The sequence below is a fragment of the Saccostrea cucullata genome, unplaced genomic scaffold (assembly GCF_032062105.1).
Source record: "Saccostrea cucullata isolate Sc308-1 unplaced genomic scaffold, CSIRO_AGI_Scuc_v1 ctg369, whole genome shotgun sequence".
In the NCBI taxonomy this organism is placed as follows: domain Eukaryota; kingdom Metazoa; phylum Mollusca; class Bivalvia; order Ostreida; family Ostreidae; genus Saccostrea; species Saccostrea cuccullata.
In genome coordinates this window covers 136,657-149,961 of record NW_026922785.1, presented here as the reverse complement: position 1 = coordinate 149,961, position 13,305 = coordinate 136,657, and the positions used below count along the sequence as shown (strand labels likewise).

At 34.4% G+C, this 13,305-nt stretch overlaps 1 protein-coding gene across 1 annotated transcript in view; it reads right to left on the bottom strand.

Annotated features, from left to right (window-relative positions):
* Positions 1–10,845, bottom strand: part of LOC134262464 (low-density lipoprotein receptor-related protein 1-like) — a 70,363-nt gene extending 59,518 nt beyond the window's left edge. Inside the window, exon 1 of the mRNA XM_062744854.1 lies at positions 10,613–10,845. Coding sequence (XP_062600838.1) covers positions 10,613–10,688 — 76 coding nt within the window. The 5' untranslated portion in view covers positions 10,689–10,845. The remainder of the gene's footprint in view (positions 1–10,612) is intronic.
* Between the last annotated feature and the right edge of the window lie 2,460 nt (positions 10,846–13,305).

The window sequence follows — 13,305 nt, the reverse complement described above, 5'->3', positions numbered from 1 at the left end:
TTCTTTTACAATAAAATATATCTATAAGCCAGCAGATCTCTAAAATATCACCTGTGATTCCCTGCATTATTTTGATATATAACTGGATGAACTTTTCTGTTTCACATTTGTATAATTCTAATATTTAAGCATTGTTACATTATTTTAGACGTTATCTGCATTTCAGTTAAAAGGTAGAAAGGACTTCATAAGCTGGATGAATGACATATTTATTCCAACTTACTACCCCAATGAAAGTTACACGGGTAAACCATTGACAGTTACGGATCGCCAATGGTTAAAAGATATGGCTAATATTCGTGTTGGGCCAGGACGACTTCGCCAAGTTCGCATGAAGACTGGTAATAAATATTTGATATCTATTTAAACTCATGTCTAAAGTGTTAGCGAGAAAAATTTCAGAGAACAGTGGTTCTTGAGAAAAATTTTTAAAGATTTTTCCTATATATTCCTATGTAAAAACTTGTTTTTGGCCCCATACCCCTGGGGGTCATGATTTGAACAAACTTGAATCACTTTCTATATATTTTGTAGGCAAGTGTCCATATTCTTCCTTAACTTGGTCTTATCCATGTGTAAATGCGTACTCTGAAAAGGAAGAGGAGAAAAAGTCCTATTGTCTACGATGGAAACAATTTAATGACACCATTTGTGGTAGCGAAATTTACAAAAGAAGGTTCTACACGGCCGAGGCATGGAAATACAGGCACGCCAGTGAGATTTGGGGAATTTCAACAACGACAACAACGACAACGCCAACGACGACATACGACACGACGACAAGGACAGAACGAATGGACAAATTATTGATCAATGAACTTTTAGAAAATAACTGGATGAGCTAAACACACGTGCAATTTTTGTTGAAGACAATATAAGAATGATAAAACTGAATTTTTTATAATTTTAAAAGAAATGGGATGGGGGTTGGGGTATACATTGTACAAGTCGAATGTCCATTCAATACAAATTATGGAACAATTTTACAAATTTTAAAACTCAGGAAAACATATTGTCTGTGCAAGTAGTTTTAAATCTCATGAATTATTCATTAAAGGCTGTGGTTGCGGGGATTTTTTTTTTCATTTCACATATATTGCATAAGGTTTAAATAAGTTTTAGAAAAATCTATTTGCTTTTACTTATATTTGATCAAATGGGAGATCGTTCAATAGGGCAATTTTTTCCCACTTCTCCTTTCATATCAATTTAAGATACACAAAATATTTGTAAGCAGACTGTAAAGAACTATGATTGAACTTTGTTGTTGTGCTTTCTTTTGGCCAAGATACATTCAGTATACTATTGTATATACATGTATTTAAGATTTACTGAATTATTATATGAATCATTCAACCAATCCCAATCTCTGATCAATTTTCCTACTAGCAAATTCCTTCCTTTTTTATTTTCATTGTACCCAATGAATGTTTTACATACCAGTAATTTGAAATTAGTTTGCAAGGTCTACATGTAAATATGATGTCGCTCCCCTAAATAGCTTCAATATCACCTTTCTAAAAACATTGATGACAATTTTAGCATATTTTACCTAGTACACATTATTATCTGTGTGTTATTATGTGTGTTAGACTGCTGGTGAATATCAGTCACTTTTTTCTTTGCCATCTTTCCAGGACATTAAATCACACTGAATGACTACAGGACAGGCACCCCACAGGTTAACGTGGCTGTGAATTCTACCTGTGTAGAGCCCTAATCTTAATATCAGAACATCACCTGACGAAACAAAATCACTCTAAACCACTGCCCTATCAATGATACATCTCTTTTTCAAATGAAAATTTTTGCATGTAACTGTGCCTCACTGAACATAATACATAAACCACCCTTACAGAATCCTGTCTTTAATTGTCATTAAATAGGAAAGTCGGGTCATGGCCTGAATTCACCACCATTGTGATTTTTTAAATCGCCTTTAGCAAGCACAGGTGGGAATGTGGTTTTGTCATCGTCTTTTTGTAAAAGAAGTCTCCCAATTATTATTAATACCTGATATCCATTGCATTAATGAATCAGGCAGCAATGAGACTGGAAATCTGATCACATTGACCACAAAACTAATCAATACTGGCAGACAATTAAAAGCTGGGAACAAGATGACCAGTGTCCAGTGAGATCAATACTACAATTATCTGTGTCATTAATGTCATCAGTAACTTACAAGTGATAATATAATCTGCTGGGTACAATGTGTGCTTACTGCCATTCCTCCAGGGAATTCATTCATAGGACATAGGGGAGATAACTTTACACCCAGTACACTGTCACTGATGAAGTATGACTGGAGAATTGTGGAAATTATATGATTATGAAAATTTTTTATATATACATTTTACTTTTATCTGTGTAATGCATTGGGTAGATAAATAAACAATCTGAACTGAATCAATACTTAATAGATTAATACTGAATGTTAACAAATAATTACCAGATAGTAATATTTGTAATACATGATTAAAGGTCATCTGAATAGAGAGCATTATATTTATTACTGGTCATCCAATACAATAAAGTCAATCTGAGGTAGTATTTATTTCCTCTATTACGAAAGCTTGTAAAAACTGACAGCATTGGCCCCAATTCTTTACTGCATTTTACTGAATTCTGATCATTTCAAGTAGCAGTACCTACCAAGTATTATCATTTGTCATTCAGTGCATGATTTTAAGCTAAAAATACTTGGTGGATTTAGAAGATAGTGAGAGAATTCAAAGAAGAATTTAGTTAAATCAGATAAAGGAATTCCATAAAATCGGACTCGGCACAGAAATACAAATAAACCCATCTGGCTGACAACTTCTCTAGTATTGTGACAAACTAGAGATAAAATCCAAAGTCTGAAACAAGAAAAGCAGGTGCTTTTTATGTAACCCATTTCCTTTTTTTTCAAAAAAACAAAATAGCTACGGATACAGATTCACTTTCAAACCTCACATTTGAGTTCTGGATTATGCCGAGGCAATCTTAACATTTTGCGTATGCTTCTGTTTTTTTTTCTTCCAACATGACAAAGTAATGTTTGGAGATTCCGAGATTGTAGCTCCTGTTCAGTGAAGCTAACAATCTGATAGCTGGTCAAGTTCTATTGTAGGGATGACCCTAATGTCAAATACACCTGTCATTTGATCCCCTTAACACCAGGATAATCTGGTCTGGTCCTAAAAGCAGGACTATTTTAATCTTAACCCATTCACTAAAACTGCAGGACCTCAAAACACACAATAACAGTGGCGGATTTAAGGGGGGGCGCACCCGGCGCGCGCCCCCTAAAATTGTCAAAGTTAGCGTAAATCAAATACACTTGGTAGACCTCATTTTCACCCTTCAAAATCTCTAGAATCCAGGAGCTTCCGGGGGCTTCGCCCCCTGGGCCCCCACCAGGGCTTTGGTAGACCTCATTTTAACCCTTCAAAATCTCTAAATCCAGGAGCTTCCGGGGGCTTCGCCCCCTGGGCCCCCACCAGGGCTTTGCCAGACCCCTTGCCTAATTTTGGCGCCCCCCCCTAACTCCAAATCCTGGATCCGCGCCTGAATAATTCAAAAGAGGGCAACTCTATACACAAAACTGAAAACATCATAGGCTTGCATAAAATTGATTTTGTCGGAGACTTATTTATATAACATACTTGTGTGTGAGTTTGGGGATGGGGGTGGGGGGGGGGTGCTATTTCTCTGCTTTTTTCAGTTTGGTATTATTAACTTGCTGTAAATCTACCAAGCATAAAATTAATGCATGTCTACAAACTCTATTGAACTGCTACATGGAAATTATATAAAATCCAGTAAATAGGCACCTTGGATTATTTAACAGTACAAGCAGCAGTGTGTTTAGGGGACATGTCGAATGCCATCTGTCACCATCCAATGCTGTCATCGACACCTTAAAATATAACCTCTACATAGAGGCATATCAGGTGCATTCTCTCCATGACTCATGAATTTTAACTAAATAGTCATATGACATTTAAATTACAAACATGGTGGTGTATAAAGTTTAGAAAGGTACAGTTCATTGGAAACCAAATAAAAATCTTATTGGCTCTAATAATGCAAGACCAGATTACCACCAACTGGAACAATCTCTCCTTAAAGAGATAATCAATCTAAAACAACGAAACATTCATTTTTACCTCACTTTTGGGGGGGGGGGGAGGATTATCAGTTTGAGTAAGAACCAGTTGACAGTCAACAGCAAATACAAATGTTCAAAGTTCTACATACTTTCTTCTGTACACTTTTATTAGAGCATCTGCTCTAGAGTCGCAAAGTAAGGAGTCAATCCTTATGTCGTGGGTTCAAATCCCACTGTGGGACGTGAAGACCGGTCCTATGGATGAGACTGTATAAATCAAGGTCCCCTGTTGCAGTAGGTGCTGGCATGAAAAAGATCCCTCCCTGCTCAATGGCCCTGAGTGCCAAGCATAGGACAAAATTTGCAGCTCTCCACCGGCAAGTGGTAGCATCTCCATATGGGTGAAAAATTCTCAAGAGGGACATTAACCAACAAACAATCAATCAATCTGTACACTTTTATGTGAAATTCAGTAGTGTCTTATTCCATTCTGAATACATCTTATTTGACAATTCAATAGAATTCATTTCAGATATTAACTGAGCTTTATTATGATACATTTTCAAAAAGTTCTGTGTAAATATGGACAGGATGGAAAGGTTTGGGAACAAAAAAACAAGAACAAAACTGACAAATGACAATATATTTCATCATAGTTTCCATTCCTCATATTTAACATTTATCACCTTCTACACTAAAAAATTCTTAAACTTTCAAAATAACAACAGTATATGATACATGTATAGACATATGTTTTATCAGATCTTTATATATTACCACATTCAGTATCTGAATAACAATACAAACTCACATTACACTGAGATCAAGGCCAACTGAGTGAGACTTTTTTTTATATAGAATATTTGAAAATTGGATACATTATTCAGAAAATGCTATACCAGGTATATACTTGTACTTCTAAACAAAAAAGAACATCACCAATGCACCAACTAACTTTTATATTCATAGCATGCAAGGTTATTAATGAATTGGCAAACATACCAGATGGAACTTCAATTGTACTTAAATAAATTATTATGAGTTGACATTTGAGGGTAGGCCAAATTGAATTGAATACATAACATAAAGTGCATAAAAACAGCCAGAAAATACAAGCTTTCAGTGGATCCTGATTTCTTTTGTTGGGGAGGGCCCATAGAGCTCTAAGACAAGGTGTTTTACAGGAGAATACCTGGTTTTACATTACAGAGGTGAACGGACCCCATAAATTTTGTCAAACCACCTCCACAATTGTGGGGACAATGACTTTATACTGTTGTATTAGCAATCAGTTCACCAGCTTGAAACGTATTGTCCAGAGGACCTTGTGAAAATTTGGGACTCATACTAACCTTCAATTTTTCCTCTGCACTGTCAATTATAAATTCATGAGTAAAATGCATAGCCAATCAAACTATTGTAAAACTGCATTGTACTGATTATGGTTGGTCCATTTTGATTTTTTTTTGCATGTCTACCCATCTACCCATCTATAAATAGTCTATCTACCAATTTAATAAAAACACACCAGCCAAAAATTAAAATGGAAATTTTTTTAGTCAGAAAAATATTTTCCATGCATTCAATATATTTGACTTCATTAATCTATTTTTCTAATATACATGTATACCTAATATTACAGATTCTAGACAAATACAGAAAGAAACAGAATTCAAAAGTTTTGGCCAAAAGAATCAGTTTCAAGACTATTGAGATTTTTTGAATGTTTTTTTTCTGAACTTAAATGTCAACCCTCCACCGATGCTTGCAGATGCTTACAAACAAAGAACAATCTTGGAATGGCCTTGTCATGAAATATCAATATATAAATCAAGATATTATAAACTGCATGAGGAACCATATTCCATATTCCATCCAAGCACAATGAACAGTTCTAGATATTTATTTGATTGGTAGATGCCACTTTGATTCCTCTATTTCCACTATCTTATGAAAACCTCTGGCATACAAATTCCTCTCTATCCCACAGCTGTCCAACACTATGCCAAACTATTGACAATCTTGCCATAAAATCATTATCTGTAGCACTTTCTTTGGTTTCTCTGAGACTTGCATGGTCACAAGACAATAAATCTTCTATACTACTGAAAATCATGCAAACTCACTCTAGAATGAAATGCACAGTTCATTGGGAAAATTTCAAATCAACATTTCTTTAAAAAGAGGTAAAGATAAAGTCATCATTTAGTTTGAAAATAAATTTTCTTAAGTCTGTGTAAACATGAGTAACTAAAAATTTACAGTTCATACTGATATTAATTGCTTTCATTACTATACCTACATTCCTGTGATGTCATAGATTCAAGTCTTGTTGAGATTTAGCAAGTGTATGTACCAGTGATGCATATTATATGATTACTAATTTTTGTCCACTACTTTCACTGAAAGTGGGTAAATATTAATTTGGGGCTGTCTGTCCATCCATCTGTGAGTCTGTTTTTCTGTCAGTCTCTGTAACACTTTCATTTCTGTGCAATATCTCATGAAGCATTTAACCTTTTGCAATGTCTCTATGACATGAGGAAGACCTGAACTGATTTTGAGGTCAAAGGTCAAGGTCACAGATTCTTAGATTCTGTCTGTCTGAAACTGTGTAATACTTGTTTCCACAAGATATCCCGAAAAGCCTTTGAACTTTTGCAATTACATTTTATACCAAAACTCCCTTTACTGATCCATCTAATGTCTTTTTCAAATGAGTTATGCTTAAAGTTATACAATTACTATTCTTGCCAACTGCCAATCTTAACTTTGTGCATCTTCCTTTCTATTGAATTTATTAAATCTCTAACTTCCTCCTTTAATAAAATGTATTTGCAAGTTCATATTATACTAAATTTGGTAAAGAGCAGAACAAGTCTCTACAGATTCACTTTTGACAACCAAATTTTTTTTTTTTCAGTGAAACCATCTTTAAGCCTATCAAAATATATGAAAGTTACTATCTTGAGGCTATAAGTGATTTTTCAATTTTAAAGTGGCTCTCAAGATTGACAAAATAACATCCTCATTTTTACTGTATAAAATTTTGTTAGTTCAGCCTCACATCCGTGTCTCTAACAGTCAGCTAATGCATGAGAGTTAAAACCTGCTAGATGCAGGTGAGTAAAGTGGATCACAGGCCTCTTGTTCTGTAATTCTTATATCACAAAATCCTTATAATAAGCTCCTATTTTAATGAGGATTCCAACACTAAATCTGTTCCTTTTCAAGTTTGTGATTTATGGGAAACAAGAATTTTCTGCTAATTGGAACATTGTAGGTCTAATGGAAACATACATAAATAACATGGGTAAAAGTTGTTAAAAGTTTCCTCTTCCTTAGATCTTACATAGTCTTAGGTTTCATAAAAATGCAAAAAGGATTAGTTAATGCATGTTTTTTCAAACCAAATAAAACATCAAATGACTACCTTGATGTGTTGAATTTAGAATAATGAAGAAAATAATCTAGAAACATGAACTAACTACTTAGCTTTATAATTATCATCCTGTTCGCTTTCTATACCTGAACTCGAAACTCAGTTTGTCAGATAACTTTTTACATGTTACATTTTAAGGTCATACGCAATGTAGTTTGAACTTTATTGGGTTCTTCCTTGGAGTTGAAGAGTTCCACAAAATGAAGGACCCCTGTGCAATACTTTTAATGACTATGTATGGATTTTTATCCCGCTTCAGACAAATTTGTAGATTGCTGATTGGATAAAAGCTAATCACATGACGCCCTGAAATTTTCCGTATTACGTCTCCGTCGAGGCGTAATATGAAAATCGGGCACGCGATTCCGTTCGAAGCGTTGTTATTGTAAATAAAAATGGCGGCTAAGAAATGGTTTACGTAGGTAGTTTAGTTAAATTTCTTGCTACCGTAATGATATTATATGTTGATTGTTATTGGATTAAAACTTAATACTTTCATAATATGCACAAATATTTTTTTTTTATCCCGCTTCACACATATTTGTCGATTACTATTGGATAAAAGCGAATCACGTGACGCCCTGAAATACGTCTCCGTCAAGGCGTAATATGAAAATCGGGCACGCGATTCCGTTCGAAGCGTTGTTATTGTAAATAAAAATGGCGGCTAAGAAACGGTTTACGTAGGTAGTTTAGTTAAATTTCTTGTTACCGTAACGATATTTTATGTTGATTGTTATTGGATTAAAACTTAATATTTTCATAATATGCACAAATATTTTTTTTTTTTGAAAAAGGTCTTCAGCGGGATAAATTCGTAACACAGTCAGTTAGTGACCTAATACAGATTCATACAGGGTGAAATGGAAATCCGTTTCCATTTCACACCCTGTATGAATCCGTATTAGGTCACTAACTTACTGTGTAACTAATAGTACACCTCCTCTAAAACATTTTTTGATGAAAAATAATCTGGAATTTATGTTTTGTAATTTTTGTGCATTTTTCTTTAAATAATGCAAAATTTTTCACAATTTGATATCTTTTCAAAACCCCTGGTAACGCATGCTGATTTTTTTGTCTAAGAACAATTAATGATATTGTAAGTTTAAATTTAGAATATCTTGAAACATTATCAGTAGGTGAGCTACCTTGTGTATGTCCTTAAAGCAAACTTGCCAGAGAGCCTTCTTTGATAGAGGCCGGGATTCGATTTTGGGTACATGTATCTCAAAAGGAAGGCTTAACTTGGGAGGTTAAATTCATAAATAGGAAAATATGATGAGGTCATAAAAAAATGATAAAGTCACTTTGTAAAGAACCACTAAGCAAAATAAAAAAGCTTTATATATGTAAGCTTCTTCAATCCAATATGTAAATTTACAGTCTGAGGCTGGACAGGTAGAGTCTGGCAGTCACAATTATGGTATAGGGAGATACAAGGAATAATGAGTAAAACATGGTTATAAGTAATATAACCAATACACTTAAAATGAATTGACACGAATAGCGAAGTGATTTCATTGCTTTAAAATATACTTCTGAATCCTTATAATTACAATATATGGTTGCGGCCCTATGCTTGGTCGTGGCCCTATGCTCCCCAAGGAGTGAACAGGAATAAGTCAAGTCATTATAATCATGTTGTATGGTATTATTTTCTTTTGACTCCCACTTGTCTCCCCATCCCTGCGGTTCAGGGTGAGACCACAAAAATGATTTAATTGAAACCTTTTCTTTAGATCATGAATTCTATTCCAGTCAGATCTTATAAACTGGTTTTACAGATATTATAACATGTATATCTTATATAACAGTAATCTGTCATCATTGAAATTCTTAAAAAAATGCATATTAACAAGATACATGTAACAGTTTTGATATTACTTAGTTTAAATGGATGGTACATTCATATTTGATTTCATCAAATCGTACCCCTGTGATCCTACCACTGACTCACAAAATTCTAGGGCCTATCGGCTTCAGTGTCAATCTGTAAGCAACCTTTTGTGAGATATATTATAACACAAAATCAATTCAAATAATTTTTTAATCATTTTATATTTATGGAGTTATCAACTTTTTCAACAGTTAAACCATCTAGAAAACTAGTCAACCTATTACCTGACCAGCATAATCCATAACACCAAACCATAGTCTATATAATTATTCCTCTGTTTGATAAAAGGTGTACCCACCCAGCTTTTTTATGTGATATGAAATAAAAACTGGACACAAAAAAATCAAAACACAAAGTGGGCTTAGTATTATTCATGTGTTTATGTGTTGAGTTTAAATCTGGCTGTCAAAGATTTATAAATAAATTTGTCTACATACTGAAGATAACATTTATCTCGAGTATTAATATGTCATACTGTGCATGCATATCAACCATACACAATAATAAGTGTGTACCGCATGGATAAAATCATCAACCGAAAAGTCAGCCATTTCTCTACAGGTATTCATAAAAAATTTGCATATCAAGCTTAATGCGAAGTTTTTTAAAACTGAAAGTTTAATACCATAAATATTTGATGTCACATATCAAAAGCACAAGAAAATCTTGTCGAGATCAAAACACATGCAAGATGGACAAATACTAGATAATTTTGTTACAAACTCATCATCATCAGACATGTTTAGGTTTGTAATAGTCCTAATATCAGCTGTGTTTACACAAGGAGAGTATGGGGTCCCTACTGAGCAAGTCAACTAAATAGCCAGCTGACGTTTTCGGTCACCTTTATTCCGAACAAAGGCTTTAAACAAAATTACTAAGTTTAACACAAAATATTCACGCAATATTGTGCTCTATCCATTCACCAGACCACCGTGTACCCGATTATACAACACCGTATTACAATATAGCACCGATCACAAGGATCCATGTCCCCAGTTTGAAGGACATTTATAAACACCAATAAAACATTAAACAATTATATTTTTTCGCTACGAGAAAGTTAATCCGCTTTTATAAATAACCAAAGACGACGACTATAAAATAGTGTTTAAAATAAAAATACAGGTGAGACGACCCCTCGGCGATCCCCAGGTGTGACAAAATTCCTTACCTCTAGAGTATGTGACGGCAGTTACCCAAATCAAAAACACGGTGGGGAAAAGTGCAGACGGCAATTTCGCCTGCATGGCGGGCTAAGAGCCTTCCCTGATCCTTTTAAGTTGCACTCTTACTTAATCTGAGGATTTGCACACACATAGGAAATTCACAGTAAATCCATTGCATTTCCCACACCATGTGCCCGTGTTGAAGTTTCCACTAAGAGCGTTTGAATGATGTTGACTCGGAAATACGTGACGTCAGTTTTCGTATTTTATTTTTAGAATGGGGAAGTCGCAATTTATTTAAAGAGGGACAACTCCAACTTCCACATAGGCTATTTATTTATTTTCCGAAAGTACATTTTTTAAAATAATTATATAGCATAGATTTAAAAATCTATTTTATACCACAAAATAGCCCCTACTTTTTCCCAAACACAACATTTTTTTTTCAATATTGAAATTGTTCTTTGAAAAATTGACCCCCCACACACACTTTCTGTTGCCCCCCTCCCCCACCCCCGCTTTTGATCTCGTGACCTTGACCTTGATGTTAACCAATTTTTCAAGAATTTTAACATTACTTCAAATTGGTCATAACTTTTGAAAGAGAAAAGATAGGGCTTTCATATTACAATTGAAGACCATTCTAAATATATAACCAAAAAAAGAAACCTGACCCTGTGAGCCTTGACCTACTTTCAAAAAATGTTATCTTTGCTTTTAACTTTTAATTGAAAGAGAAAGGGCTTTCATACCTGACATGTATATTACCTATTTGAGGTACTATGATGTTTTACCCTGACCTGTTTGACATATAATTTTGTATATGTCAAACAGGTCAACTTTAACTTTAACTTTAGTGGTTACATGTACTTTGAATGACATATGATAGGGCATTCATATTTGATACATTATACCATAAATAATGGCATCCCATCCACTAAGACACCAAAAACAGGGGACCAAATTTCTTTGAATTTGCTAATGTTCTTAAGATCAATTTTTATGCCCCCTGGGGTAAGTATGCAGGCGCGTAGCTGCCTATACGCAAGTACGCAAGTGCGTACACATCATTTTCCAAAAAAAAAAATAGAAAGAAAGAAAGAGGGATAAAAGAAAAGAAGGAAAAAAAGAAAGAGAGAAATTTATTCGGGAAAAAAGAGACACTACCCGTGTTTCAAATTATTTTGCGTGTTATTTTTTCGATTCAAATTTTTTTCAGCATGTCTGCACATTCAAATTTAGTCCTTTATAAAATCAATTTCAAAACATCTTTCAACATTCTTGAGAAAAAAAAATACACATGTATTGTTGAACCAAAATTTTCCACTGTTATTCCGCGTAATCCTGATTATCCGGACAAATATTTGATGAAGGAAAGCCATCTAAGGGACTTTGATCCAAAGAAAAAGTTAGAAAGGTCTTGAACGACTATACAAGATTTTTAATATCCGTAGAGGTAATGAATAAATGTCGGTAAACAATTTAAGTTATGGTGAACAAAATAAATAATAATATAGCATCTCTTAATGATGTTACCAATTTAAAGAATTATATTATAATTGAAGCATTCTCGAATCGTTTCAGCCATCAAATATGAAGGTAATCAAAAAACAACAACACTCCCTATATATTTTGAAATATTTAAACTCCAATGATAACGATATTATCTTGATACAATTGGAAACTTTTTCCAATACCAATATATGCGTATATTAATTTGATAAATTATCGTTCTCTTCCCGAAGTATCAATGGAAGCAGTATAACTTAGCTACGTTAGTAAGTGTTTGCTCGAGAAAAGTGATATTATCATGATTTCTTTTGCAAGAAAATGACTGAAAAATTTCGTAAATCCAGGAGCTTCCGGGGGCCTCGCCCCCTGGGCCCCCACCAGGGCTTCGCCCTGGACCCACTGGGGGCCTCAGGGCGGCCCCCAGACCCCCGACCGTTTTCTGCGTACACTTCATTTCCATGCTGACTATGCGCCTGGTATGTCCATCACTCTGGCTACTGGTACCAGTCTGTCTGTTTGTCCAAAAAAATTTAACCTTTATATGGTATATTTGATTTCTAGACCTTCCAGTTTGACATATGGCCACTTTTAGAAAAATTTAGCGAACTTTTTTCTTGACATTAACTTTCAAACAGTTGGAGCTAGAACTTTGAATTCGTATTTCACATGTTTATTCATTGTGACAAGACCTTTCCATGAATATAAATATTTGTTGACCTTGATCCTTGAGGTTGACCCATGTTGATCTTGGACAATACTTTTGAAAAGTATTAAGTAGTATGGCTTTTATATTTCACAAGTATATCCATTATAACAAGGCTTTCTTTTGGAAAGCAACATATTTGACCTTGATTACAATGCCTTACCCTGTGTAGCTTCTTTGACCTTGACCTTCAAGTTTGACATTGTTTAAAAACTTTAACCTTGGCTATAACTTTTGAATGGTTAGAGCTAGGGCTTTCATAATTAAAGGTACAAGTTCTTTCTTGGGGTAACCATTTTTAATCTCTATTGAGGAACCTTCAGCCTTTGTCAATGCTGGGACATCAATGTGTTGTTCAGCATATTTCAGAATGTAAAACACAGACATCCCTTTAATGGCTTGTCCTCCCCATACCAAGAGTTGAGGGAAGGGGACATGATTTGAAGAATGTAAACTTAACCTATTGGTAGCTTTCATGTTAAA